At 47.5% G+C, this 26,815-nt stretch overlaps 1 protein-coding gene across 5 annotated transcripts in view; it reads left to right on the top strand.

Annotated features, from left to right (window-relative positions):
- Mad1l1 (mitotic arrest deficient 1 like 1) overlaps window positions 1-26,815 on the top strand; it is a 354,495-nt gene that overhangs the window by 13,460 nt on the left and 314,220 nt on the right. For 4 of the 5 annotated variants that reach the window (XM_078023582.1, XM_078023580.1, XM_078023581.1 and 1 more), the window contains exons 7-9: window positions 1,507-1,637; window positions 1,747-1,861; window positions 3,803-3,864. In XM_078023582.1, the coding sequence (XP_077879708.1) occupies window positions 1,507-1,637; window positions 1,747-1,861; window positions 3,803-3,864 (308 nt within the window). The remainder of the gene's footprint in view (window positions 1-1,506; window positions 1,638-1,746; window positions 1,862-3,802; window positions 3,865-26,815) is intronic. The other variant, XM_078023584.1, reaches the window with a different exon arrangement.

Raw genomic sequence — 26,815 nt, 5'->3', positions numbered from 1 at the left:
GGGTGTTGCCAGAAAGATGATGCCTTGAGATCCCTTCCATGGCCTCTTGTTGCCTTTGGAGTAACAAACCAGGCCCTTCAGGAGACCCGTGGCCATGGCTCCCTACAGCTTTCCACTGTGCCTGCTTGGGCAGGTTGTGCGCTTTGCTCCTGCTCTCCTTGGCTGCCAGCCTGCTTGGCACCCCCACTTGCCCCCCACAACTCACCTTCTTGGTTAGCTTCTCCTGAACCTTGTCCTTCCCTCTATGACCCTTAGCCCACCTCTCAGTCTTTGCTTGCCTGATTTGTATTCTGTGTCACTCTGCCTCTGCCTCTTGACTTAGCCCCTTACAGAGCTGGACTCTGTGACACTTATTATTATTTTTTTTGTCGGTGTAGGAGGGATTGAACTCAGGCACTTGACCACTGAGCCACATTCCCTGCCCTATTTTGTATTTTATTTAGAGACAGGGTCTTACTGAGTTGCTTAGCACCTCACTAAATTGCTGAGGCTGGCTTTGAACTTGCAGTCATCCTGCCTTAGCCTCGTGAGCGGCTGGGATTATAGGCATGCACAGCTGTGCTTGGCTTTAGTGGCACTTATTGATAGACCAATTTGGATATTGTTTGTACTCAGCCTGTTTGGTGATTGTCACTAAATGCCAGTGTGCTTCTGTTGAGTCCTAAGGTGACAGACGTTGCAAAGAAGTCTGTTCTTGCAGTTGAAATGGACTCAGTTGCTGCAGGAGTGCTGCTGGTGCAGAAGTGACTTCATGTAATGAGAACGTTATGTCCTTGCTGAGTGTCTTTGGTCCAGGTGTGCCAGTGGTTCCTTCTGGATAAATAAGTCTGGGAGGAACCAGATGGATGGATGCATTTATGTGGTGTGGATGGATGCTGGCACAAATGGGCAGGGCTAGAGGTGGCTGAAGAGGACACAGCCAGAATCACATCAGGTGCAATCTCAGGAGGGATCTGGGGTTGGGGCCTAATCCAGGGAGATTGCCGAGGTTCTGGTACTGTTATAACTTAGCAGAGGAACTTTGTGGTTCCTATGAGTAGACTTTATTTTTTAGAAAAGTTTTAGGTTCACAGCCAAATGGAAGAGAATATAAGAGGATTTCCAGACCCCTTGTCTCCCACCATCATCTCCCCGCAGTTAGCACCCGCTTCAAAGTGGATCATTACCACAGTTGACTAAGCCGCATTGACTCCTCATCACCTACTCCACAGGCTACACTGGAGTTCACCCTTGGGGGCCACATTCTGAACAGATGCACCCTGACATGTGTCCCCCATTGTAGTGTCTTGCAGCCCTCCGAGCACCACTTGCTTTTCCTCCTCCCCCTGAGGGCCACTGCTATCTCACTGCCCCATCCTTCTCTTCTCTCCAGAGTGTCCTGCAGGCGGAAGCCACCACATGTGCCTTTTCAGACTGGCTTCTCACTTAGCTGAGACTTGCGTTTCCTAGGTGTCCCCTGGCTGCTCACTCTTCTTTCCTTTCTTCCTCTCTGCCTGCCTCTGTCAGGACCTGGAGCAGAAACTGTGTCTGCAGGAGCAGGATGCTGCCGTGGTGCGGAGCATGAAGTCTGAGCTGCTGCGGCTTCCCAGGATGGAGCGGGAGCTAAAGCGGCTGCGGGAAGACAATGCACACCTGCGGTGAGGAGCTGGGATGAGGCCCAGCTGCTTCCAGATGCGACTGGGGTTCATGGGGTGGGTTTGTCCCCTGTATATGTGGCTGTGGGAGTGACAGTTTCTGGCCTTGCAGGGAGATGAGGGAGACCAACGGGCTGCTCACAGAGGAGCTGGAGGGACTTCAGAGGAGGCTGGGCCGCCAGGAGAAGATGCAGGAAACTCTGGTTGACTTAGAACTGGAGAAGGAGGTAAGGGTTCAAGTGGGCAAGCCATGCCTATGGGACTGTCCTTAGCCCTCTCCAGAGGACTCTGGCCATTTCCATCTTATGCAATAGCTGGTTACCTGTAATGTACTTATTGTCATGGCAGTGTGGTAGGAAGAATAATGGCCCTCAAGGGGTCCATGTCCTAATTCCAGAACCTATGAATGCATGTGACAAGGTTGAATCTGCTAATCAGCTGGCCTGCAGTGGGGGAGGATCCTGGTTGTCAGGTGGGCTGCATGGTCTAAGGAAGTAGGAGAGGAAGACCTGCCTGCCATTGCCAGCTGTGAGGGTAAAGGCAGCAGGTGTGGGCAGCCCTAGAAGCTGGAAAAGACAATAGATGGATTCTCTTGGGAGCCCCTAGAAGGAATGCAGCTGGCCCACACATGAATTTTAGCTCAGTGAGAACTAAGTGGGATTTTAGGCTTAAGTATTGTAGGAAACTATGTTGAAGCCACTGAGTTTATGCAGTTTAACTCAAGGCTATAGAGGACTGGCACAGAGGGTGTGCCAGCAAGGAAATGGCACACGGTGCCTACATGTGAGGACATGATGGAGAGCCATGCTGGGTGTTTTCTTCTGATCTGTCATTGTAACTTACCAGTGACGCTGTGTGGGAAAATGCCATTGCTGTACAGTATTGGAAAGTCACCTTGTGGTTGGAGGAGGAAATGGAGGGTCAGTGTCCAGTGAGTTTGGACCAGAGCTAAGGATTACTGGCTCCTGCCTGGAGTTTTTGTCCTTTTTACTGCTTCTCCTGAGTCACTCTGTTGCTGTTCTACCCTGGTTTGTCTGACATGCTCCACGCCACTGTTCCAACCATCTTAACCATCTTTGGCCGCCCTGAATTACACTGGCTACTTCCTGACCTGGGGAGCACTCTTTGTCCTTTTTTGGAGCTTCAAGACAGCTCAGAGCCATTTGGGGCCACGGAGCCCTCTGAGCAGCTGCTGCGGCTGTTTGCCATCAGTGGGGCCTTCCAAGGCAGCTCCTCCTCAGAGGTAGCTTCTGTAGGAGTGTATTGGAAAGACAACTGTCAGCCAATTGCTCTTCTCTTTTTTCTCTGGACATAGTTATTTTTGAAATTGTTTTAAGATTTGGGGGTTTAGAATTACATTGCTTGTAGTTTGAAGTCCTGCTGTGGATGCTTGCTGGCTCTTTGACTCTGGGCCAGTTCCTTAACCTGTTTGTCTTTTCATCTGCAGAGTGAGGAATAGTGACAGTGTCTGCCTCATGTCAAGTGTTCAGAGCAGGGCCTGGTGCATAGTAACTTGACCAGCACTGGCTGTAGGAAAGTTAATAACCAAGCATGTGCTTGGTACATAGAGGAGATCTGGAAATACTCGAATGAATGGTTTGTAGTAGCACTCAGCTGGTTATGGGAGGAGGTGACAGGAGGTCAAATCCAAGTGGTTCTTCCTTCAATTGCTTCAATTCCAGAAGGGCAACTTTCTGGGCTTTGGGCCAGCATTGAACAGGCCCATTCTCTTGGGGCTTGCTGGTCCTAGTCTGCCATAGGATTGGGGAAAATTTGTCTGTTAGACTGAGTCCATCTGTCTGGGGCTTGGCATCCTGAGAGGTACTTGGGAGAGGGGAGAGGTGAGTCCTTAGGGTTCAGCTGCCCAGATCTGCACCCTGGGCACAAGAGACTGCAAAACCTTTGCACCCTCATGTTCCTTGTAGCTTGCTGGATTCACACTTGGATATACAGGTCCAGGAAGGAATGAGCTGTGTGCCGCATAGCTTCAACAGCTGGGAATAATAGCCTGATTGCTTTGGTGCATCCTTGGAGCAGCCACACATCTGAGCTCAGAGATAAGGGGCAGATCCTTCCCTAAGATTGGGGGCTTAGTGTCTGTGTCATAGTGTTTTTGTGCCAGTTGTCTGACACATGGTGATAGGAGACCTGCCTATACTGTTTTTCAGAGGCTGCTGGCGAAGCTGCAAAGCTGGGAGAATCTGGACCACACCATGGGCTTAGACCTCAGGTAGGTGGGCGCTGTCCCCCATCCCTACCTCTCTGGGTAGTTGGCTTCTATATTGACAAGGCAGCCCTGCCTCTTTGTTCAGAGTCCTTTCCAAATAGGGGTAGGAGCTTTGGACTCACCCTGCCTGTGTTTAGTGAGGCATTTCACAGTGGTAGGGAAAGGGAACTGATGGACTCTTCTTGTCTAAGTCTCAGTAATGCCTTCATTGAAAACCAGATGTCCTTGAGCAGAGCAGGGGCAACTGTCCGATTGCCTTGCATTGTCAGACTTTGTTAGAGGACTCTGTACATGCCCAGGAAGTAATTGCTTTGGGAGAAATAATTTCTTTTGTGTGATTGTAACCTGAGAGGTTGGGGATGAACTGGATTTAGGGTTAAGCCATGATAGTGGATGTTGTCCTACTCGGGCCCCTGGAGCAGCCTCTGTAACTTGTCTGTGCCAAGCTCATTGCCAGTGGGTGGGTGGAGGGATTCAGAATGGGCTGCATGTTGGAGCTGCTGGCCATCATGTTCTGACACATACAAAGGGCAGAGCTGTTCCTGTTACCAGTCCCATCTGTCTTCTGTCCCGTCTTTCTGGGTACCACTGCTCATCTGATACAGCACTGGCTTTGTGGTCCTCTGCCTGTTAGCTGCTGTGGCCCTCTGCAGATTGATTGCCTCCCAGCCTTGGTCCAGCTCCCCCTTCTCAGTTCCCGATGTGTTCTAAGTCTCAGGGAGAGTGTGGATTGATCCTTTTGAATGAGTCATTGGATCCCAGAACACAGGCCTGTGAAGTTTAAGGAGCCGTTTGTTTTATTTGCTCAGGGGATTGTAAAACTTGCAGTTTCCTGGTGTCTTTCCTGCTGCTCTGGGAAAGTGAGGACTGAGACTTACTGAGCTGTCCTTTGCTATAATTATACATCGACTGCTGGCTCTGGAATCTGCCACCTTCTGATTGGCAATGTTGGCTTCAGTTCTGTTCCTTGACAATGCCTCTTGATTTTCTTTTTGTCTTGAGAAGTCACAGAGGACAGACCAGGCTGCTGTTTCCTCTTGAACTCCACCTGCAGAATCTGGGCTCATGGAGAGCTGGCCCAGCAGGGCTGATGCTGTTTGTTTCCTCCTGTTCTCTGAACTTGCTAGGTATCCAAATGGGTCTTGGAGCTTCTCTGATCACCCGACACATCTCCATTTCTTACATTTCTTGTAAGGGAGATAAGAAGCCCCTTGTGCCTGATTGGCTCTGTTGGAGAGGTCTGCCAGCAGCTTCTAGCATCAGTCAGATACGTAGAACTGATGTGTCTGGCTGCCATTCTGACCAGAATGGCACCAACTTCTCTGTCCAGGTTGGAATGTCCAGCTGCTCCTTGAACCATTTGGACCCATCCCTTCTGTCTGGGGACCCTGTTTTGTGGCTGGCATGAGGGCGGGCTGGTTCTTGGGAGGCCACATGCTATGTGTGTTGTTCTTCCTATTGTCCCAAGTCCCTGGCGGTGGTGCCTGTTGCCATCCTGGGGCTGGGCAGGAAGAAGGAGTGGGCACTGCGGGCACTGTGTGTCCCCATCTAGGGCAAGTGGATCTGACCTTTGCCCCTTAGCTAGTGAGACCCTTACCAGGGGCCACACCACTCTAGGCCCCTCTTATCATGGCTGAAAATGAGCACAGTATTTCTCCCACTCAGTGCTTGTGAAGTAGAGCCAAATCGCATCCCTAGGACATGCCTCAAGGTGTTACTGTCCTTTTGGAAGGCAGAGGGGTGCCATCCTTACTGTGGTGGACCCTTGGGCTCCTGAGGTTCCCTTGCTGGGGGACATCTGTGAAGGGCAGGTCTTTCTCCTGCTTCATGTGTTGTGCCTGGTTCTCTTTGGGCTGTTGTGGGGGCCTGGTATCTTGGAAGCCTCTGTGCTACTTGCTTGCATTCCTGCCCCCCCCACCCCCCCACTGCCACCCAGCTGTCTGAGCACCCACCTTCTTGGGGCAGGCTTTGAGCTCAGGTTTTTTGAGGGCCATGGTTATGCTTGTCCTGTAGGTCTGGCATACAGATCAGCTGCATTAGATGAGGCCCTTCATCAGAGTCACCTAGAGCTTGGGCCCTGGGGTGCAATTCAGTGTCAGAAAGGTGCCGTTAGCATGCATGAGGTGTTGGGATTGATCCTCAGCACCAAAAAAGAAGAGAATAATTTCTCCACTTAAACTGGATGTGGTGATGAATACCTGTAGTCTATTACTCGAGAGGCTAAGGCAGCAGGATCTCTTGAACCCCTGAGTTTGAGGCCAGCCTGGGCAGCATAGTGAGACCCTGTGTTAAAAAGAAAAAAATCATCTGGAGTTTGGAGAAAGTAGATTCCTGGGCTAAGCTCAGACCTAGTAGGTCAGCATCCCCAAAGGCTGGACTTAATATTGGGGTGACCTTGAGAACTGCCATGATGAGGATTTTGGCTTTTTTTCTTTTCTGGGGAAGCAGGTTTGGGGCAGTAATTAGGGCTTTCTTTGTAGGGTGGGTGATTCGGCAGAGCTTTGTACTTCCTGAGATTGAAGCTGGTGTCGGGAATGGGCACCAGGGGAGCAGGGAACAGTTGAAGCCCAGTGCTCTGACTTGGGGTCTTTGCAGGAGCAGTTGCATATTTGCATGTTTACACATTTGTGCAAAGACACACGACTCAGTACCAGTTTAGGGACCCATCACTTGAAATCCATCCAGGGACCTGAGACGGTCAGCCAGCTGTCACTGAGGAAGACTGTGTGGGAGTGGGTTTTGGTCTCTGACATTTAGGCTGAGGCTCTGCCATGATTTTGGGGCGTGTTTGTCGCTGACTCTATGGGTTCCAGCCACCACTAGGTGGCACTACCCCCTTGGTGATCTGACTTTCCTCTCCGAGCCTTGTGGGCACCCTTTGCAGCCTGTCCTTGGGCCATTTGCCCTCCTATACAGACTTTTTCATTAATACCAGGGGTCTGACTGACCAGGGTGCAAGGATTCTTTTGTCCCAGTTTCTGCCATTTCTGGGGTGGGTTGAGGGGGCAGGCAGCAGCTCTCGCCTGTCAAGTGCCTGCCATGTCCTTGATGAGTCTCTCTAGGGGTCTTGAGCCCTCTGGGGTCTGTGTGCTTCTGGTGCTGAAAGCAGGTACTATCAGTGTGGGTGCTCTTCTGAGAACTGAGGTCTGGCTTTCCTGAGATTGTCAGGGGATGTGTGGCTTTAGACTCTGGCTTAACATCAAGTTCTCTATAATGTGACAGTGATCACCTTCCCAGTTTGGGATTTTTTATGTCTGAGAAGGCCAGGGCTGGGACTGGGGCTGTAGCTCAGTGACAGCGCTTGCCTTGCATGTGTGAGGCACTGGGGTTGTCAATCCTTAGCACCACATAAAAATAAATAAAGGCATGCTGTCTATCTACAACTACAAAAATATAATAAAATGAAATAAAGTAAGATAAATAAAGCCCAGAGATATTAGGAGAGATGGTTGGGTGAGTTGGATGAGTTGGCTGGGGTGGGTCTTTTGGCACAAACCATGAGGAAGACACTTTGGGTTGAGGTACTGTGTCTGTCATATGAGGATGTATCCAGTGCACAGGATCACATGGGCTAGGTGCAGATTAGGCTTCCTGAGAGTCCCAGGGAGGGAGGAAATGGCAATGTGTGTGTGATGCTGTGGCATGGGGTGACAGGGACCTGTGACCCAGCAGGGATGGAGAGCATTGGTGCTAGGAAGCATGTAAGCATGATATCCTTATCCTGAGGGGCTTTGAGAGTTTACTGAAGGATTCAGCACAGTGTGGGGTGGCGACATGATGAACTTGGTCTTTCAAGAGCTCTGTCTGTCTAGGGAATGACTTGAAGTACGGAAAGTGCACAGTTGGAGGCGGTGGTGACCAGGAAGGACTGCCTGGGGCCCTGATGGAATCGTAGAGACGGGCTGGTAGGAAAGATAGAGTGGAGTCCATCCTAGGAACACAAGGGTGCTACTTTTTAGAAAATGATTTGAATAAGATTAATTAATAAATTATTTTAATAGAAAAATCCTATTGACACATTTCAAGATGAACAGAAGTATTTGTGAAAATTTAACAATTATGATTGAAACTCTCAGCCAGCTAGGAAAAGAAGGGAAATTCCATAAGCAGATAAAAGCCATTTGTGAAAAACAACAATGAATATAATATTGATAGACTGACCACTGCCCTGACATGGGGACGAGGCAGAGCTGTCATTGTACTGAATGTCCTCGCTGTGCAATCAGGTAAGAGAAAGAAAAGGTTAGACAAGCTGGATAGAACAAATGAAACTGTCTCCATTTGGAGACAACATAATTATTTATGTCAGAAGTCTTGAGGAGTGAATAAAAAAGTATCTAGGGCCAGGCAGAGGGAGGCTGAGGCAGGAGGGTTGCAAGTTCAAGGCCATTCTCAGCAATTTAGTGAGACCATTTCTCAAACAAACAAACATACAAACAAAAACTCTGGAGGTTCAGCTCAGAGGTAAAAGCACCCCTGGGTTCAATCTCCTGTATTACTCCTGCCCCTCAAAAAAGTACCTGGACCAATTAGAGAGGTTAAGAGGGTCATAGAATGCAGGAACAATATACAAAAATAGATTATATTTCTGTGTACTAGCAGCAAACCATTAGAAATACTGTTTGTGTTGTACTGTTTACAATAACATCAGAACCCAGTGGTGCATGCCTATAATCTCAGCTACTCCAGAGGCTGAGGCAAGAGGATCACAGTTTTGAGGCCAGCCTAGGCAATGTAGCAAGACCCTGTATTTAAAAAAAAGAGTGAGGGGTAGAGGGGGGCACTGCGGTTGTAGCTCAGTGGTAGAGCACTTGCCTAGCATGTAGAAGGCCCAGGGTTCCATCCTCAGCACTGCAAAACAAACAATCTACATGTAAAATACTTAGGGATAAATTTAACAAAATGTTTAAGATCTGCACTCTGGAACCCATAAGATGCAGCTGACAGTAATTAAAGATGACCTAATAATATAGGGAAATGGAGAGAAACCATAAGAGGAAAAAATAAACTCCCTGTGCTCTCAGCACAGCACTCCGATACCAGCTGTGGTTTTCCACACAGCAAGCTGTCCTCCATGGACACCAGTGAGTGGCTGCAGTTCAGTTCAGACACTGTCTACTTGGAGTTAGTGTCAGATTCCCCCAGGTAAAAGGCTAAGGAACCTTCAGTTGTGCAGCTGTCTGGAAGTGGTTTTTGGGGGGCCTTCCTCTGTAGGCATAATCGATGGCATCATTGACCATTGTGGCCAGCTACCTCCTGCTGCTCTCTCCTTTGTGGAGGGTGAGTGCCAGCTTGACATCCTGCCTTGTTCTTTCTTTTTCTTTTTTTTTTTAAGAGAGAGTGAGAGAGGAGAGAGAGAGAGAGAGAGAGAGAGAGAGAGAGAGAGAGAGAGAGAGAATTTTTTAATATTTATTTTTTAGTTTTCGGCGGACACAACATCTTTGTTTGTATGTGGTGCTGAGGATCGAACCCGGGCCGCACGCATGCCAGGCGAGTGCGCTACCACTTGAGCCACATCCCCAGCCCCTGCCTTGCTCTTTCTGGTGAAGTGCCTCATCCTGACGTTTCCTAGGGCAGCCCGTGGCCAGCTGTCTCATTAGCATACAAAGGACCATTATCCCTCTGGAGATTTCAAGGGTTTTAGGAACTTAAGTCAGGAGACAGTAAGAAAGACCAAATATGTTCCACAGCATCATGGAGTGATCATGTTTGTATTAGAAGAGCCAATATTGTTAAGATGGAAGTTCTCTTGAATTAATCCTTGTATTCAGCACAGTCTCAATAAACTGATTTCTAAAATTCATATCAAAACATTCAGGACCTAGACTAGCTGTAACAATTTCAAAAAAAGGTAGAGGGCTTATATTGGCCAATTTCAAGGCTAGCTATAAATGTAGTGTGTTAAAAGAGTATCGTATTGGTAACTCAGTGGAACAGAGTGGAAAATTCAGAAATAATTCTAGAATGCAGTATCAGTAGATTTTTGTGGAAATTGTAAAAAAAATTTAGTGGGAGGTGCCAGGCTCTGGTGCACACCTGTAATCACAGTGACTGAGGAGGCTGAGGCAGGAGGATTGTGTGTTCAAAGCCAGCTTCAGCAACTTAGTGAGGCCGTAAGCAACTCAGTGAGACCAGTCTCTAAATAAAATACAAAAAAGGACTGGGGGTGTGGCTTAGTGGTTAGGTGCCCATGGGTTCCATCCCTGGTTCAAAAAAAAAAAAAAAGAATTTTGTGAGAGAACAATAATCTTTTCAACAAATGGTTGTAGAACAATAGTGTGTCTGTGGTGTGAGCCTGAACACTCACCTCACACTGAACACAGGATTTAACTCAAAGTGGGCCACATACCTATACATTAAAGCTAGAACTTCTGTGTTTGGCAAAGAGTTCTTAGGACATACAGAGCATGAATTATACATGAAAAAATTCGATAAATTAGACTTCATTAAAATTTAAAAACCTCTCAAAACACACAAGAAAGTAAAAAAAGCAGATCATGGACTAGGAGAAAATATTTGTAATACGTGTACCCAACAGAAGACTTGTATCCAGAACATACAAATAATACTTATGAATCTATAAGATGACCAGATTAAAAAGGGCCAAAGAGTTTGAACAGATGCTTTACATGAGAAGATATATGCATGGTAAATAAGGACAGTGAGAAGACGCTCAGCATCATTTGTCATTAGGGGAATACAAATTACTCATGTTGAAATACCACTACGTACCCAACAGTCTGCCCAAAAATAGAAACACTGGCCCTCCCGGCCGTCGGTAGCGATGGGGAACAACCAGACCTTGTAAACATTGCTTTTGGAACTAGGAGATGGTACAACCATTTTGGAAATGTTTTGGCAGCATTTTTACAATTAGAACATGACCCAGTGATTTTACTTTTAGATATTTACCCAAAAGAAATGAAAGCATGACTTCGCGAAGGCTTGTACAAGGATGTCCTAGGAGCTTTGTCCTGCCTGTCGGTAGGAGAGAGGAGAGTGTACCATGGGCTGCCCACACAGTGGAAGGCCACCCAACAGTGAGGAGCGCAGAAGCATGTGTGAGCCTCTGGCTGATAGAAGGAACTTCAGCTTGGACTGTACGACTGCATTTACTTGTAGTGTTAGAAAGGTCAACGCTGACCTGTAGTGACCGGAAGCAGGCCAGATTTCTCTTGAGAGCACAGGGAGTCTTAGGGTGCTGGGAATACTCTAGCGTGAGGGAGGTGCTGCCTGCATGGGCATGTGCAAGTCAGGACTTGCGGTGCTGCAGCTTTAAAATGGGTATAAGAGAGGCCTTGAAGAAGCTGATTTGTATGTTGGAAAGCCTTTGGGGATTACTTGGACTGGACTGGAGAGAAGATGGAGCTGCTGTTTAGAGTCAGCCTTGTTTTGGGAAGGAGTCTGTCCCTTAGCTTGTTGAAGGCCATGGCAGCCTGAACCTCCTGGGCGGCTTTTAGTGCCAGGCTTCCTCAGTCTGTCTGGGTCTTTGGGGCTTAGGGCACTAGTGCTGTGGAAGTGGCATTGGATGAGTAGTGGCAATGTGGAGTCCAGGCGTCAGCTGCAGAAAGGCAATTTTGCATGATTGCCTAAAATCAAAAACAGTCATGTGGCAAATGTGAGTGGCTAAAATGAGTAGTATGGCGTGGTCTTCATCCGTCACCTCCACCAGGGGAGCTCTTCCAGGGGTGGCTGTCCTTGCCAGCTTCCTAGCCCTGGGACATTGTGTTCTAATGTTCACGGATGCCAATCACACAACAGTAGAAGGGACAGTTTCCCTGTCCATCTTTCCAGGTAATGCCTGATAACTTTCTCATCTGTCTTTCTAGAAGCATGCGAAGGTGCAGCTTGCTGTTTGTGCATTTCTTCTTTTTAGGTGGGGCTTTTTCTGTTTTGTTGTGCATCTGTTTTTCACCTAGATTTTGTATTTTGGTGCCGGCAGTGAGGAGCTACCCAGGATTCCATAGTATGAATGGACTCTTATTACCTTCAGTCCTCTGTTGAGGAGACAGTAAGGTTGTTTCCAGTTTTTCCCCAATCAGCAGCGCTGTGTTGGTTGGATGAATTCTTAAAAGCAGAATTTTTAGTTCAAAACATATGCACATTTGAAATTGATAGCTCGTGCCAAATTGCCCTTCAAAACTGCTGTACATTTCAATCATCATGTGAGTCTCATTGCTTAATTGGGGTAATGTGCTTTGGAAGGTTCTAGCAGATTCGGAGCAAGTCACAACAAAGTGAGATGAGCAGGCATCTTCAGTGGCTTGGCTTTTTAAAAAATTGATTTAGCGATTCTTATTTTTATTTTTATTTTTTTTAAATACAACCATTTCCAGAGTGGTTGTATTAATTTTTTTTTTTTTTTAAAGAGTGAGTGAGAGAGAGGGGGACAGAGAGAGAGAGAATTTTAACATTTATTTATTTTTTCTTAGTTCTCGGCGGACACAACATCTTTGTTGGTATGTGGTGCTGCTGAGGATCGAACCCGGGCCGTACGCATGCTAGGCGAGCGCGCTACCGCTTGAGCCACATCCCCAGCCCTGATTTAGCGATTCTTATTGAGAGAAGAGCCTTATTAAATAGGCATGGAGTGGGGCTGGGGATGTGGCTCAAGTGGTAGCGCGCTTGCCTGGCATGTGTGCGATGCTGGGTTCGATCCTCAGCACCACATACAAATAAAGATGTTGTGTCTGCAGAAAAGCTAAAAAAAATAAATATTAAAAAAAAATTCTCTCTCTCTCTCTTAAAAAAAAAAAAAAAGGGCTGGGGATGTGGCTCAAGCAGTAGAGTGCTCGCCTGGCATGCATGCAGCCTGGGTTCAATCCTCAGCACCACATACAAACAAAGATGTTGTGTCCGCCGAAAATTTAAAAAAAAAATATTAAAATTCTCTCTCTCTCTTTCAAAAAAAAAGGGCATGGAGCGAGCGTCGGGTCCCTTTGTAGTCAAGTCTCTGCTTTACAGAGAGAACAATTTGCCTGTGGCCAAGATACCTCTGTGGTTTGGCTCCTGGCCCTGTCCCTTTGTGCCTGAGCCTGGCCTTTTTTCAGATCCGCTGGTGGGCATCATACCTGTTAGGTGCATGGGGCTTGCTGGGAACCCAGAAGGGTGTGGAGGTTGATGGTGTAGGGGGATGGAGAGCAGGAGGTCTATGTCAGCTCTGAAGCCTGGCAGCTGTGACCACCTGAAACTGCTGACCCGTCACCAGGAGTCAGTGGAGAACCTCCAAGTGCTGACCTGGACATTTTCCCAAAACATTTGTAGCCTGGCCAGATGTCAGGTTTTGGGGACCTGCTTCCCTGATGTGCGAGACCAATTAGAAGGACAGCAAGGGGGAGTGCGTGGTCTCCTTCTAAGGAAGGAGCTAATTGACCCGCCGGGATGCTGTCGTTACCCTGATTTGTGTGTTCATGGTACATAATTACCAGGGCTTTGGGTTGATTAGTGCAAGGAGCTCTGTTGGTGCTTGGGAAGGTGGGTGAGCTGTCAGGTGTCTTGGCCCTTTGTCACTGGTCTTGGCTTGGTTTTCTTTGAGGCTCAGAATCAGAAAAAGAGGAAAGAAACGTTCGACTCCTGGGTGCTTGTGGCCCTTTCCCCTGCTTTTCTTTTGGGCTCTCTCTTCTTAAAGTTAGAGTCCTTAACTGTGAGCTTTTCCTGTCAAGCCCACAAAATAGTGAGGGAGGGACCTTCAGGCCCCTTGTCTGTAATGGGCTCATCCCCACACCCAGGAGCCCCAGAACTGAGGGCCTCTTGAGCTAGTCGACAGCTCCTCACAGGCTCAGGCACCTTAAAGGTCAGCCTGTTCTCCTGTGGTAGAACTGGTTGCTTGCTGCTTTCTGTTTGGTTGGCTTTCTTTAAGTGCTGTCCTTTTAGCTGTTTGGGATTGAAAGGTAGGCCTTGTCTTCTGAGCCTTGGTGTGTGCATACAGCAGGCATTCACTGGTGTTGGGAGAGGGAGAGGGGTGTTCATATGTTAGGCGTGGTACAGGCTGGAACCCTCATCTCCCAGTGGGAAGCAGAGCAAGGGGAGCCCCAGGGAGGCAGCCCATCTGCTTCTTTGCCCCTTGTGAAGTTTGGGTGCCTGTTCTCGTGACATTGGTGGCCACCCTGATGTGCTGATGGCTTCAAGAGGAGAAAGACAGGCCATGGCTATTTTATTCAGGTTAAGTTGGGCAGGCTGGGATGGGGCTGTCCCCTCTGCTTGTACTACACCCTGATGTGGTGGCAGGGTGGAACATGGAAGAGAAGCTTTCCAGGAGAGACGCCTCCTGTGGCCCAGACAGTTGTGCACTCTGCAGGGCGAGTTTCTGACCTGGAATTGCTTTATACTTCTTGTTTTTTTCCTGGTGCCCTAAGCTCTTTCTGGGGCTTTCCTCCACATTTCGAAGATAGGGCTCTTCTACTGTGTCTCCTTTTAAATTGAGATAATAAAATCTAAAGCCAGATGGTAAAAGGATTTAGCTCTTGGAGGCTGTGATGATTCCCAGGGGATTGTATTGGAGGTACAGTGGCATTTCAGGTGTCCAGGTTCGTTTTGCCTCAGCAGGCCTGCTGGGTCCTGCCACTTGTTGGCTCTTCCTTGTCAGCTGCAGGGTCCTAAGACTTCTCTCTGCCCCAGGAAAACACGGAGAGCCTTGGAACCCAGCATGAGAAAGGGTCAGTTCATTCAGAGAAGCTGTGTGTGTGGGGTGGTGGTGGTGGTGGTTGCAGTTGACAGAAAGTTGAAGCCAGCTGAGCACAGGCTGTGCCCAGGTAGCTTCCAGATGACATGTGGCCTTTAGAGGGCCAGTGTCTTGGGCAGGTGTGTTTAGGCCTGGCTTTCCCCTTAAGCCTTGAGGCTGTGAGGGTCACCCTGGATCACAGGGCCCTGAGCCATGGTGTCTTTCCTCACAACATGCCATCACTTGCATCAGAAACTACAAGTCCTGCTCTTGCTGTCCTGCCTGTCCCAGCTTCCCATGCTGTCCTGCCTGGCCAGAGCACATGTTCCCTTGCTGTTGAACCTCCCAGACCTGGTGCCCAGGTCCCCTGCCTCCTGAGCCCTGCATTGTTCTGCCTGGGAATCAAGTTCTGGTCCTTCTGAGACAGGTGGGAGGTGTAGCAGGGGTTGGAGGGTGGCTGGCCACTGTGTACACTGTGGAAAGCTGGTGCTGTGGAGCAGGCTGTCCTTCAAGAAGAGTCTGTTGTTCAGACATATCGGGGAGTAGGTTTGTACTAACAGCTGTGAAATGAAATGATTATTTAAATGGCAGGCACAGGGCTGTCTGAGAGGTTGCAGGGCATTGGTGGTCTTTCTTGTTCTCTACATTTTCCTTTGTGATGTTTCCATTGGATCTGGGTGCAGAGCTCTGAGCTGCCCCTGAAGCCCGAGTTCCCATGTACATTTTGAACACCTGCAAAATGCCTTGTTCTGCATAAGCTCTGCAGCCTGAAATGCTGCTGGTATCTTAGGAAGGAAGTCTAGGCCTTCTGTGTGTAGGCTCTTGCCAGGCAGTGGGGCCTGCTGAGGCCATGGAGCTCTTATCTGATGAGGATCCCTGAGGGATGAAAAGGAGGAGGATGAGGTGAATGAGGTACCTGACTACAGGGATGGTGGGAAACAGCATGGGCAGGTGTGGAGTGATTTGGGTGGAATAGGGTGCTGTCCACAGGTCAGGTCAGTGGCGCTGAGTCAGCATCATGCATGGCCTGAGTGAAGCTTTACTCTCATTGAGACCTTCTGCTTCCCATCATGCTGACCAGCGGGAACATTGAGATATACAGAGGCTTTGGGGGCTTTGTTGTCAGTGACCATAGTGGAGTTCTCTGTCTTATTCTTCCTAGTGCCATTGGACTCTGGTTTAAAGTACTTTGCATTCCTGAGGAGGTCAAGCCATACTGTGTTGGGTTCTTTTTATGGCCTGGATGTGTCTATGTGTAGATCACTTGCTTTAGTGAGCTTTCTCTCATTGTAACAAATACCTGAGATAATCAACCTACCAAGAGAAAAGGTTTATCTTGGTTCATAGTTTTATAGGTTCCAGTCTCCAATAATTGGCCCTGTTGTTTTGGGCCTGAGGCGAGGCAGCACATCATGGTGGGAGCCTGTGATGGAGTGAAACCACTTATGTCATTGCCTAGAAGCAAAGGAGAGGAAAAGGAAGAGACTAAGATCCTACAGTCCTCTTCAAGAGCATGCTCCCAGTGCGCTAAGGACCTCCTAATGGACCCTGCCTCTAAAGGTTCCACACCCCTGCATGTAGTGCCACACTGAGGTCCATGCCCTTAACAGAGCTCTTTCAGGGGACATTTAAGATCCAAACTATAGCACTGCCCTTCCTTGTATCTGCATTGAGTTCTTTTTTGGGCCTGGATATATGTCTGTATAGGTAGCCATGCATTCATCTTGGCATTGTGGACTCAGGATGTGGGGGTCCTTGGGGTGGCACTCTCAAATTGCCACTTGTGATGATTTCTGGTGCATCTGTAGAGGCACAGATGTGGCATGACCCTTCCTCCCCACTTTCTGCTGGCCATGCTATGGATAGTACCCGGGGCCTGTGCATGCAAGGCAAGTGCTTGATCACTGGGCTGCACCCCATCCCTAGAGGCATGCTTTCTGAGGCACTGAGACAGAGGTACCCAGATTGAACTGAGCCTACCCTCCCTTCTGGGGCCTTTGTGGGGTGGTTCTGACAGGCTCTTTGTCATAATAACTCAGATGGCACCCAGACAGAACTGAACCAAAATTGCACTTCACCCACATGGACAAGGATGTGGTGCTGTGGACAAGTGCAAATTCCTGTTGAAGAAGAAAAGAGGGGCTAATTCAGTGGTCCCAGAAGACCTGAGAACACAGGGGTCTGTAGCAGACCTCTTGTGTTGTGTTCTGTGCTGTTTCTGCCTTGACTTTTGCTGCCTGTGCTCCCTGTCCTTGCAGAGGATGCTCTAGTCTAAAGGAAGACTGTGCCTGAAAAGCCACCTAACTCACAGTCTGTGGAGGTCAGGTTCATGGTGTGTGCATTGATTACCATTTTCAGTGCCAGTGTGTGATGTGGCAGGTTCGTGGGGTAAGTCCTATAGCCTCAGCACTGTGGGACCGGGTCTGGAAGGCACAGTTGCCTTCAGGTCTGGACCCCTTTGTTCAGGTTCTTGCCCAGCATGATGTTGGGATGTGTGCAGATGAGTGGTGGGTTAGCTTGGGTCTTCTGTTGAGAGACAGGGCTGCAGCTGAAGAGGCCATCCTACAGGACCAGGACTCAGGAGCAGGAAGTCCTGGGAGGTCCTGCAGCCTGTGGTGTATCTAGAAGATGGATTGAGAACTTTTTTGATTATTGTGCAGATTTTGTTTTCTTTCGGGAGTAGAGTCTCCCAACTTTGGGGATACTGTTTTGACACAGATCTCTTCTTAGGTGTTCTGTGAGGAGTCTTAGTTGAGAGGGAAGTGTGTTGGGGTACCATCAAGCTGATACCGTACAGGTGTGCTCTGGCCCAGAGGGATGCTGCAGGGAGGAATGTGGAGGGAAGACCTGTCTCTTGTCTTCAACTTGCACACACCACAGTGTATCTGTCCTTAGTCTGTGCGCACTGGCATCCTATGGCCTCTCTGTTCTCCTGGTGGCCGGGGTATTGGAGCAGTTACTCTGTTACTTGGAGTTAGAGAGGGGCAAGAGCCTGGAGGGAGCCAGAGGGTCTGACAGACAGGTGGTCATGAGAGCCTGTGACTGTCAGCCTTGCTGCGAATGTCATACAGTGGGCAAGAGGGAAATCCTCTGTGGCGGGGTGAGTCAGTGTCTGCCTCGTGGACAGTGGCTATCTTACAGCCTGGGAGAAGGCCCAGCATTTGTGGCCTGCACTCTGGACCCAGGGGGAAGTACTCATGGATGTTGAAAGTACCTTGGTTGCTCTTGGGCCTTCTGGAAAGCATATATGTGTCCTGCTATTTGGGGACAGCAGAGTGTCTGGTATTTATTTGCTCAGTAATAGGAGTGATGGGAGGCCTGTGAAGGAGCTGGGGTTGGCGAGAGCAGATACCCTGGGCAGACTTGGAGGGTTTGTTGTGGGAGTGTGCTTTGGGCCTGAGGAGAGGCCTTGACTTACCTGCCTCTGGCTTGGGTTCTGGTTTCTGGACTGTAGGAGGAAGATGGCATCTAAGCATGTGGCATGCGTCAGGTGTCTACAGAGTGATTGGTAGGTGGTGGCTGTTGTGTTTGTTGGTGACTGTCTCCTGTTGGGGTGAGAATAGCCCTGGCAGCAAGGTGCCCTGGGGACATTCCTGAACCCAGCACCTCAGGAAGTCTCTATATCTCCTTGAATGGACTTTCTTTGTGCATATGTTCAGTCTGAAGAGGAATCTCCTTCCCTGTCCTGCTATTTACCTGCATTGTTGAAAATGAGAGATGCCAAAGGTCAGGGTGGACCAGGTAGAGTGAGTGGGCCAAAGCGGGGGCTATAACTGTGACTTTGGAGGTTAAGCAGGAGGGGCTGAGACCCTGAATGGTGTCTGTGTCCATCTAGCACCTGAGTCTGTTAACCTCCTGGGGAAACTTGGCATGCTGACATCCAGCTCCTCTGGGGCTCTAGGGTGAATTTGAGGGGCAACCTCTTGCATTTATGTATGTACCTGAGACTTGGTGAACACTTCCCACTGTCTACTGCTACCAGAGGTGGAGGGGTTCCTGCAGGCACAAGGGAGCCCCAGAGTGCCTGTGGAATTACCAGGCTGGATCCTGTCTGCCTCAGGCTCTCCACTTCCCTGCCAGGTCCTCCTGTGTGGATCCTGTTCCCACACACAGGTGCTAGTGTGGTGGGGGTGGGTGTCTATGGGGACAGTGGGGTTTGCCTTCAGATTGATGGTCAGGATTGCATCGTGATGTCTCACATGATGCTTGACCTTCTTTTGTCCATAATAGAGTGTTTCTTGAGATCCAGGATGCGGCAGGCCTTGTCCTAGATGCTGGAGATGCAGCTGCAAGTCAGGGTTTGTTTCTGAGCAAATATCAGTTGGTGCCTCCCAGTAGGGGTGATGTTTGAATGCCAGGTGGGCGTTACAGGCAGGGTAAGTGGCTTAAGAGACTTGTATGTTTGGAAATGTTATGTAGTTCCAAATGGTTGTAACCACAGTGCATGTGGGGGTGTATAAGCAGCTCAGGAAGCAGGCAGGGATCCATCAGGAAGGTACTGTGGGTGGTGCAGGGAGTTCAGACAAGTGCAGGTGATGGGGATTGACAGAAGGTTCTGGCCAGGGAATCTCATGCATGATGTTTGGACAGAGGCCCTTCCCTGGCTTCTCAGAGTGAGACCTTGCTGCTTGGCAAGGCCCTGTTTTGGATGTCCTAGGTTGTTTGACTCACTACAGATGCAGCAGTCCTGTGGCCATGGGAAGACAGGTAGTGCAGTCAGAGGGCTTGGTGGCAAGAGCAGTGTGTTAGTCGGTGGTGGTGAGGCCTGAAGAGTCGAGATGGGGCTGTTCCGGGCTTTTTGTACTTCTGCATGATTCTGACGCTGACTGTCTTATTTCTTCTCCTGCTCCCTCGTGACCACAGATTCTGTTGGTAGCGCTGTGATTTTGGAAACCTCACTTATTTTCCTATTTTTTGAGCATTTGTTTGGGTTCCTGCCACTTGCCAGGCTTTGGGCAGCCCTGGAGATGTGGTCATGAGCACAGCATGGTCCCACATAGCAGGAGAAATAGCTTTTCTAAGTGCCAAGAATGAGGGGGCTCCTCTTGAGGCACATGAGTGGAGGAAACTGCAGGAGAGCTTACTTGGTTGGGGATAAACCAAGCGAGACCTGTTGTGTCTTTGCTAGGTTTGACGTTGGTGGGATTGGAGACCAGGCATTTTCTCTGGTCTGGAAGCAGGTGTTTTACAGAACACTCACGTGGTGTTCACTTGCCAGCAGGTGAGCACTGTTCCCAGTGGTGGTTGCTCTAGAGAAATGTTGTGTAGCCCATTTCTAATTAGTGTCTACTTGCTTGATGGACTAGGCGGGGCCAGCTCTGATACCTCTACTTGACAGGGGAGGAACCAGAGGTTCTGAAAGGGACCAACTGGCCCAAGGTCATCCAAGTGACTCTGTTGCACCCTTGCTGGGTTGCTTGGCTGGTTTGGAGCATGGTGGGCTCTGCCCTCAGTAACCTCCATCCATCTGCTGGCTGCATGGTGCTGTGCAGCTGGTCCTGTGTCTTTGTGGCTGATCAGCCCAAAGCTGGCATGTTCAGACTCCTGCTGGGGGCCGCCCATTCAGTTAGCCTGAGCAGAACTCAGCTCACTGTGGCAGGAAGCCCACCAGCTGATGGCAGCTCTCGAAGACCTGCGGGCTCAGCAGCACCTTGGCAGGGAGGGCCTGCCAGCCTACGGCAGGGCTGGCCCACCAGCCTTCACTTGGAGGTGAGGGCCTCGCGGCAGGGCCTGGGCTTGTACCTCTGTGCAGGAGGCTGCACGGTCGAGCAAGAGTCAGTACTCGGGAGAGGAAGCGTTTAACTTCCGAGGCAGCAACACAATACTGTCTTGTTCGCAGAGGCGGCTGAGGTAGAAGATTAGCAATTAATTTTTTATTATGTGCACACTCCTCTTCAGTTCCATGGAATCAACAGCCCTCCCACAAGCAAGGAGGGGCAGGCTTCCACCTCGGTTAATTTTTCAGTGAGCTTCTGTATGTCTGCCTCTGAGCTGATAGGAATTGTTTACGAGTCTATGTGGAAGACATTTAGACACGCAATTCTCTGTATTCCCATTTGCCCCTTCTAGTTTTTACTTTTTTTTGTATTGCTAGAGTTTATTGCACTTTGGTCTCAGGAGTATTTTGTCTTTTATTGGGATTGCAATTACAAAATGCAGGTATCAACCATCTTTTAGAATAGACAAGTCGTAGCATGTTTGTTTCAGAGTAGTTTCCTGTGAATCAAAGCTTCTCTCCCCCCTTTTTTTTATTGCCTTAAAAGAAAATTAGAGTTAAGAAGGGAGTCACTGGTAGCTATTGCTTGTATTTCTTACTGTTGGAGTATTTTTATTGTTTACTGCAGCTTAGCTGCAATGATGTAGATATCCCAGTAGGGGTTGCTACTAAGTCATCTGCAAATGACCAAAGCTTGCTTGATTCTTTGGGTACAAAGACTTCATGATAGAAGATGTACTTTCCCTTGTTTCATCCATTTAGTAGATTTGGTTTTCTTTTTGTATTTTTGTAACTTAACAGTTGGTAGCTGTGATGGGATGGGTTTAGGGCAGAAACTGGCGAGTTTTTGTCTATCAGACTAGTTTTCAAGATTGTGTGGAAATAGAATCTCTACAGCTCTGCACTTGTAGTACAAATGGGACCACCAGCCGTCCTTCTTTTCCCAACTAACGACTTTTGCCTGGGAGGCGGGACTTCAGGCACTGAAACTCGGTGGCCTAGGACAAAACAGGATCATTGGTTTTCCTAGTTTGAAAGCCACAGTAGAGAGTGTGTGAATGGATGTGGCTGTAAAATTTTATGTTTTTGCTTGCTGGGGATTGAACCCATGTGTGCTTTACCATTGAACTACATTCCCAGCTCTGTTTTAATTTTTTTTTTTTTTTTTGGGTACTTGGGATTGAGTTTAGGGACAGTTGACCACTGAGCCACATCTTTGTGTTTTGTTTAGAGACAGGGTCTCACTGAGTTGCTTAGCACCTCCCTGTTGTTGAGGCTGCCTTTGAATTAGCGATGCTTCTTTCTTAGTCCCCCGAGCTGCGGAGATTATAGGCATGTGCCACTGCACCCTGCACTTTTTAAAAAAATTTTGAGACAGGTTCTCACTAAGTTGTTCAGAGTTACTTTGAACCTCCTGCCTCAGCTTCCTGAGTAACTGACTTTACAGGTATGGCTGTGTGCCTAGTACTAAAACTTTATTTTCAAAACAGTGGGGACTGGAGGTATAGCTCCGTGGTAGAGTGCTTTCCTATCATGTGCAAGACCCTGGATTTGATCCCCAGTACTGCAAAATAAGGAAAACTAGAACTCAAAATAGTCCATGGGAAGGTATGGCCTGAGGGCCCGAGCCTGCTGATTTTTTTCTTTCATTCTCTTGGCTGGGGAGAATCTGCTGTCAGGGTATGTCCTTGCCTGAGAGTAGATTCAGAGGGGTCCAGTGTCGGGGTTGGGGGGGCACTAGCCCCTAGCACCTGCTCTGGCTGGAATCTTGACCTGCAGCAGAAGTCTCATGCAGGGACCTGGAGTTATCTGAACACCAGTTATTTGTCACCTTTCCATGAAGAATTCTGAAGGGCAAAACCCTTGTCCAGACTTGAGTCAGGCTCATTTCTGTCATGTCTTTTTCTGATAGCTAAGTTCTTAGGAATTGGTCTGATGACCAAATTCATTCTATTCAACAAATATTTGTTGAGAGCTTACAGTGTGATGTGGAGTTTGAGATGCAATAGAGAAGAGGAATTTGTGGTTCCTACATTGGCAGCCCATGCAGCACTGCGATGCTGGGCTCTAGGAGCTGAGAGTGGGAGGCCCTTGAGGGCTCTGGGCCTGGAGAGCCCTCTGGGAAGGAGAAGTTTCTCCTAAGAGGGGGTGGGCTCTTGGAGCTGGGGTGTGGAGTGTCTGTCTCACGCCAGTGGGTTGACAGTGGGTCTCTGGGGTGCATGTCCAGTTGTGAGCAGGGGCTGGCCGGGAGCTCCTGCTGCTGTTGGTGAGACTCTTCCCCACATGCTGGGCAGATGGTCCTGGGTCTCTTCTGGAGGGTGCAAGCCATACCATTTCCCCGTCTCTTCCTTGCAGGCCACCTAAGCTCTGTGGCTAAGGGTTGGGAGGAGTTCCAGTCTTCCTGTCTCTCCTGGGTGAATGATGAGCTTCACATTTGTCTGTACAGTAAGAATTGCTTTTGTTTCCATCAAAAACATGAACCACTGTTTGCAGCGTTTCCATTTACTGACAACCCTTGCCAAATTAATTTTATTTAATTATCTCCCAGGGCTAAGCTTGAATACATTTTGTGTTAAATTCACAGTTTTTCCCTTTTCTAAACGAAATGGACTTAATATCCTTGTTAAAATCTGATTAAAACTAAAATTGAGTTTTTTGAAGTCTGATTATCCCATGAAATGGAATTTTTAAACCTAATTATGGGTGGATTTGCATATACTTTTCAGCACCATTGAAAAGAGAGTTGAAATAAATTTATTAATGACATCCTTTTCTCCTGTTTCCTTGGGGCATGACGTTAGTTGGGAGCACGAGGGAGGCTGGGAGAAAGACTGCTTTTCTCCCCACCCTTCCTTGGGAAGAATTGTTTTTAAACTTGATTCCTGGAGAATCATTTCCTGAAGAGGTTGAGCTTGTTTTCTCTCTCTTGGCTGCTCTGCCCGTCGATGGTGTCTCTGGACTCTTTCCTGCTTCCCTGTGTTGAGAGCTTTAATTAAGGAGAGAAAGGGTACCTGATCTCTAGAGCCTCTCTCCAGCCCCAGATTGGGACTATAATTAACACCCTGCCTCTACCCTCATTCTGGATCACATTTGGATTATTAAATAAAACTGAGCTCATTCCTGTGCCATTGTGTGTGATGAACACGGGATTTCCAGGGTCACAGATGGTTATTTGCTGTGTCACATTTGGAGTCATAGCGCCTGCTCTGCTTTCCTATTGCTAAGTTAGGAGCAGATGGCGCAGCTTTACCTGCCCTCAGTTTGTCCCTTGCTGTGGTTCTTTTGTCTGGAATTATGTGGAGACGGGATCTTGGTGCATGTCCTCATCTAGGTGCTCGGTGTTTCCTACAGCACCTGCCAGTGTGGCCGCCTGGACCCATGCTTTCTCCTCCTCACAATGAGTGGATGTACCATCATATTTTAATTCCTTCTTTTGCTCTTCTGATAAAGCTTCTGTGAACATTTATGTACATGTCCTTGTACACGTTTTCCTATCTTTCAAAAGTCACCTAGGAGCGGGACTCCTGGGTGATTTGGTCATTGTATTTTAACTGTGGTAGAAGTTGCCTAACCCTTTTCCAGAGTGACTGTGCTCTTCTGTCTTCCGCCAGCGCCTATGAGTCCATGGTCCCCACCCTGGGCCTGTCCTCTCCCGTCTTCAGCTATTCTGTGGGAGGGAGGTGTGTTGCACTGTGGTGTTTCTCCTGGGCCCTGTGACTGGTGGTGCCGGTCATCTGAGTGTTCTATGACATCTTGCGTCTTTGGGGATGTGGCTTCCAGAGGCTTTGGCCTGTGTCTGGTTGGTGGTGGTGCAGTACATTCCTGAATGGTGGCTCCTGTCTGGGGTGTGGGGAGCGCTTTCTCTTAGGCTGCAGCTTGCCTTTTCATTTGCTTAGTGTCTTTTGAAGAGTAAAAGGTTTTAATTTCATTCAGTTGGATGTATCAGCTCATTTCTTTTATGGTTTCTGCTTTTTGTGTCTGTTAAACTCAAGCTTCTAGAGGCTTTCTAGGTTTAGCTTTTATGTTTGTTTTGAGTTAATTTTTGTGTGCAATGTGATGACAGTTGAGGGTCACTTTTTTCAATCCAGATGTCTATTACCTCTTTGAATTATGCTACCTGATAGAAGCTAGTGAGCCACATGTCCGTGGGTCTGTCAGCAACCTATTCTTTCTATTGGTCCTCGTGTCTGTCCTTTGCTGGGTCTTGTCATAACTGTAACTTAATAGTAATTTAAAAAATAAGCATGTTAACTTTTGGAGGAAGCCCCCCACCTTTTTTTCTTCTCTGTAAAAATGGTTTTAGTGTTGTGTGTGATGGCGTACACTTGTAATCCCAGTGGCTCAGGAGGCTGAGGCAGGAGGATTGCAGGTTCAGAGCCAGCCTCAGCAATTTAGCAAGGCCCTTAGCAAGTTTGCAAAAACCTGTCTCAAAATCTAAAGGGCTGGGGATGTGTCTCAGTGGTAAAGCCCCAGGGTTCAATCTCTAGTACCCATCCCCCTCCCCCCAAAATTGATTTTGGCCATTTTAGGGATTTTTGCATTTTCATATAAATCATCTTTTTAAAAAATTATTTATTTTAATTAGCTATGTATGACAGAATGCATTTTGATTCATTGTACATAATTGGAACACAACTTTTCATTTCTCAGGTTGTACACTATGTGTGCAGTTATACATGTACCTAGGGTAGAGATGTTGATCTCATTCCACTATCTTTTCTGCCCCCATGCCACCTCCTCTCCCCTTTGCCTAATCAAAGTTCCTCCATTTTTTCCATGCCACCCCCCATTTTGGATCAGCATTCACCTTATCAGAGAGAATATTTAACTTTTGGTTTGTTGGGATTGGCTTACTTCGCTTAGCATGATATTCTCCAACTCCATCCATTTACCCACAAATGCCATAATTTTATTCTCTTAATTTAATGCTGAATAATATTGTGTATATATTCCACATTTTCTTTATCCATTCATCTATTGAAGAGCATCTAGGTTGGTTCCACAGTTTAGCTATTGTGAATTGAGCTGCTATAAACATTGATCTGGTTGCGTTACTATAGTATGCTGATTTTAAGTCCTTTAAGTATAGACCGAGGAATGGGATAGCTGGGTCAAATGGTGGTTTCATTCCAAGTTTTCTAAGGAATATCCATACTGCTTTCCAGAGTTGCACCAATCTGCAGTCCCACCAACCAAGTTGAGGGTACCTTTTCCCCTACATCCTTGCCAACACTTATTATTGTTTGTATTCTTTTTATTTTATTTTTTTTTGGTTGTTGTTTGTATTCTTAATGACTATCATTCTGACTGGCATGAGATGAAATCTTAGAGTAGTTTTGATTTGCTTTTCTCTAATTACTAGAGATGTTGAACATTTTTTCATATATTTATTGATTGAATGTATATCTTCTTTTGAGAAGTGTCTGTTCAGCTCCTAAGCCCATTTATTTTTTTAAATTTATTTTTATTTATTTTTTATTGGTTATTCAAAACATTACAAAGATTGCAGAATCACATTGGTTACACATCCACATTTTTACATAATGCCATAATAGTAACTGTTGTATTCTGCTACCTTTCCTATCCTCTGCTATCCCCCCTCCCCTCCTGTCCCATCTTCTCTCTCTACCCCATCTACTATAATTCATTTCTCTCCTTGTTTATTTTCCCATTCCCCTCACAACCTCTTATATGTAATTTTGTATAACAATGAGGATCTCCTTCCATTTCCATGCAATTTCCCTTTTCTCTCCCTTTCCCTCCCACCTCATGACTCTATTTAATGTTAATCAGGTTTTTCTCCTGCTCTCCCTCCCTGCTCTGTTCTTGGTTGCTCTCATTATATCAGAGAAGACATTTGGCATTTGTTTTTTAGGGATTGGCTAGCTTCACTTAGCATAATCTGCTCTAAAGCCATCCATTTCCCTGCAAATTCCATGATTTTGTAATTTTTTAGTGCTGCGTAGTACTCCATTGTGTATAAATGCCAAATTTTTTAATCCATTCATCTATTGAAGGGCATTGGGGTTGGTTCCACAGTCTAGCTATTGTGAATTGTGCTGCCTAAGCCCATTTATTGATTGGGTTGTTTGTTTGGTGTTAAGTTTTTTGAGTTCTTTATATATTCTGGAGATTAGTGCTCTATCTTTTTTTTTTTTTTTTTTACCATTTTAACCATTTTTTAAAATTTATATATGACAGTGGAATACATTACACATCTAGAGCCCAATTTTTCATATCTTGGTTGTATACAAAGTATATTCACACCAAGTCATGTCTTCATATGTGTACTTTGTATAATAATGATCATCACATTCCACCATCATTTCTAACCCCATGCCCCCTCCCTTCCCCTCCAGCCCCTCTGCCCTATTTAGAGTTTGTTTATTTCTCCCATGCTCCCTTTCCCTATCCCACTATGAATCAGCCTCCTTATGTTAAAGAAAATATTCGGCATTTGGTTTTGGCGAGGATGTGGGGAAAAAGGTACACTCATGCACTGCTGGTGGGATTGCAAATTGGTGCAGCCAATATGGAAAGCAGTATAAAGATTTCTTGGAAAATTGGGAATGGAACCA

The sequence above is a fragment of the Ictidomys tridecemlineatus genome, chromosome 10, assembly GCF_052094955.1.
Source record: "Ictidomys tridecemlineatus isolate mIctTri1 chromosome 10, mIctTri1.hap1, whole genome shotgun sequence".
In the NCBI taxonomy this organism is placed as follows: domain Eukaryota; kingdom Metazoa; phylum Chordata; class Mammalia; order Rodentia; family Sciuridae; genus Ictidomys; species Ictidomys tridecemlineatus.
This window is presented reverse-complemented; position numbering and strand designations above follow the sequence as displayed.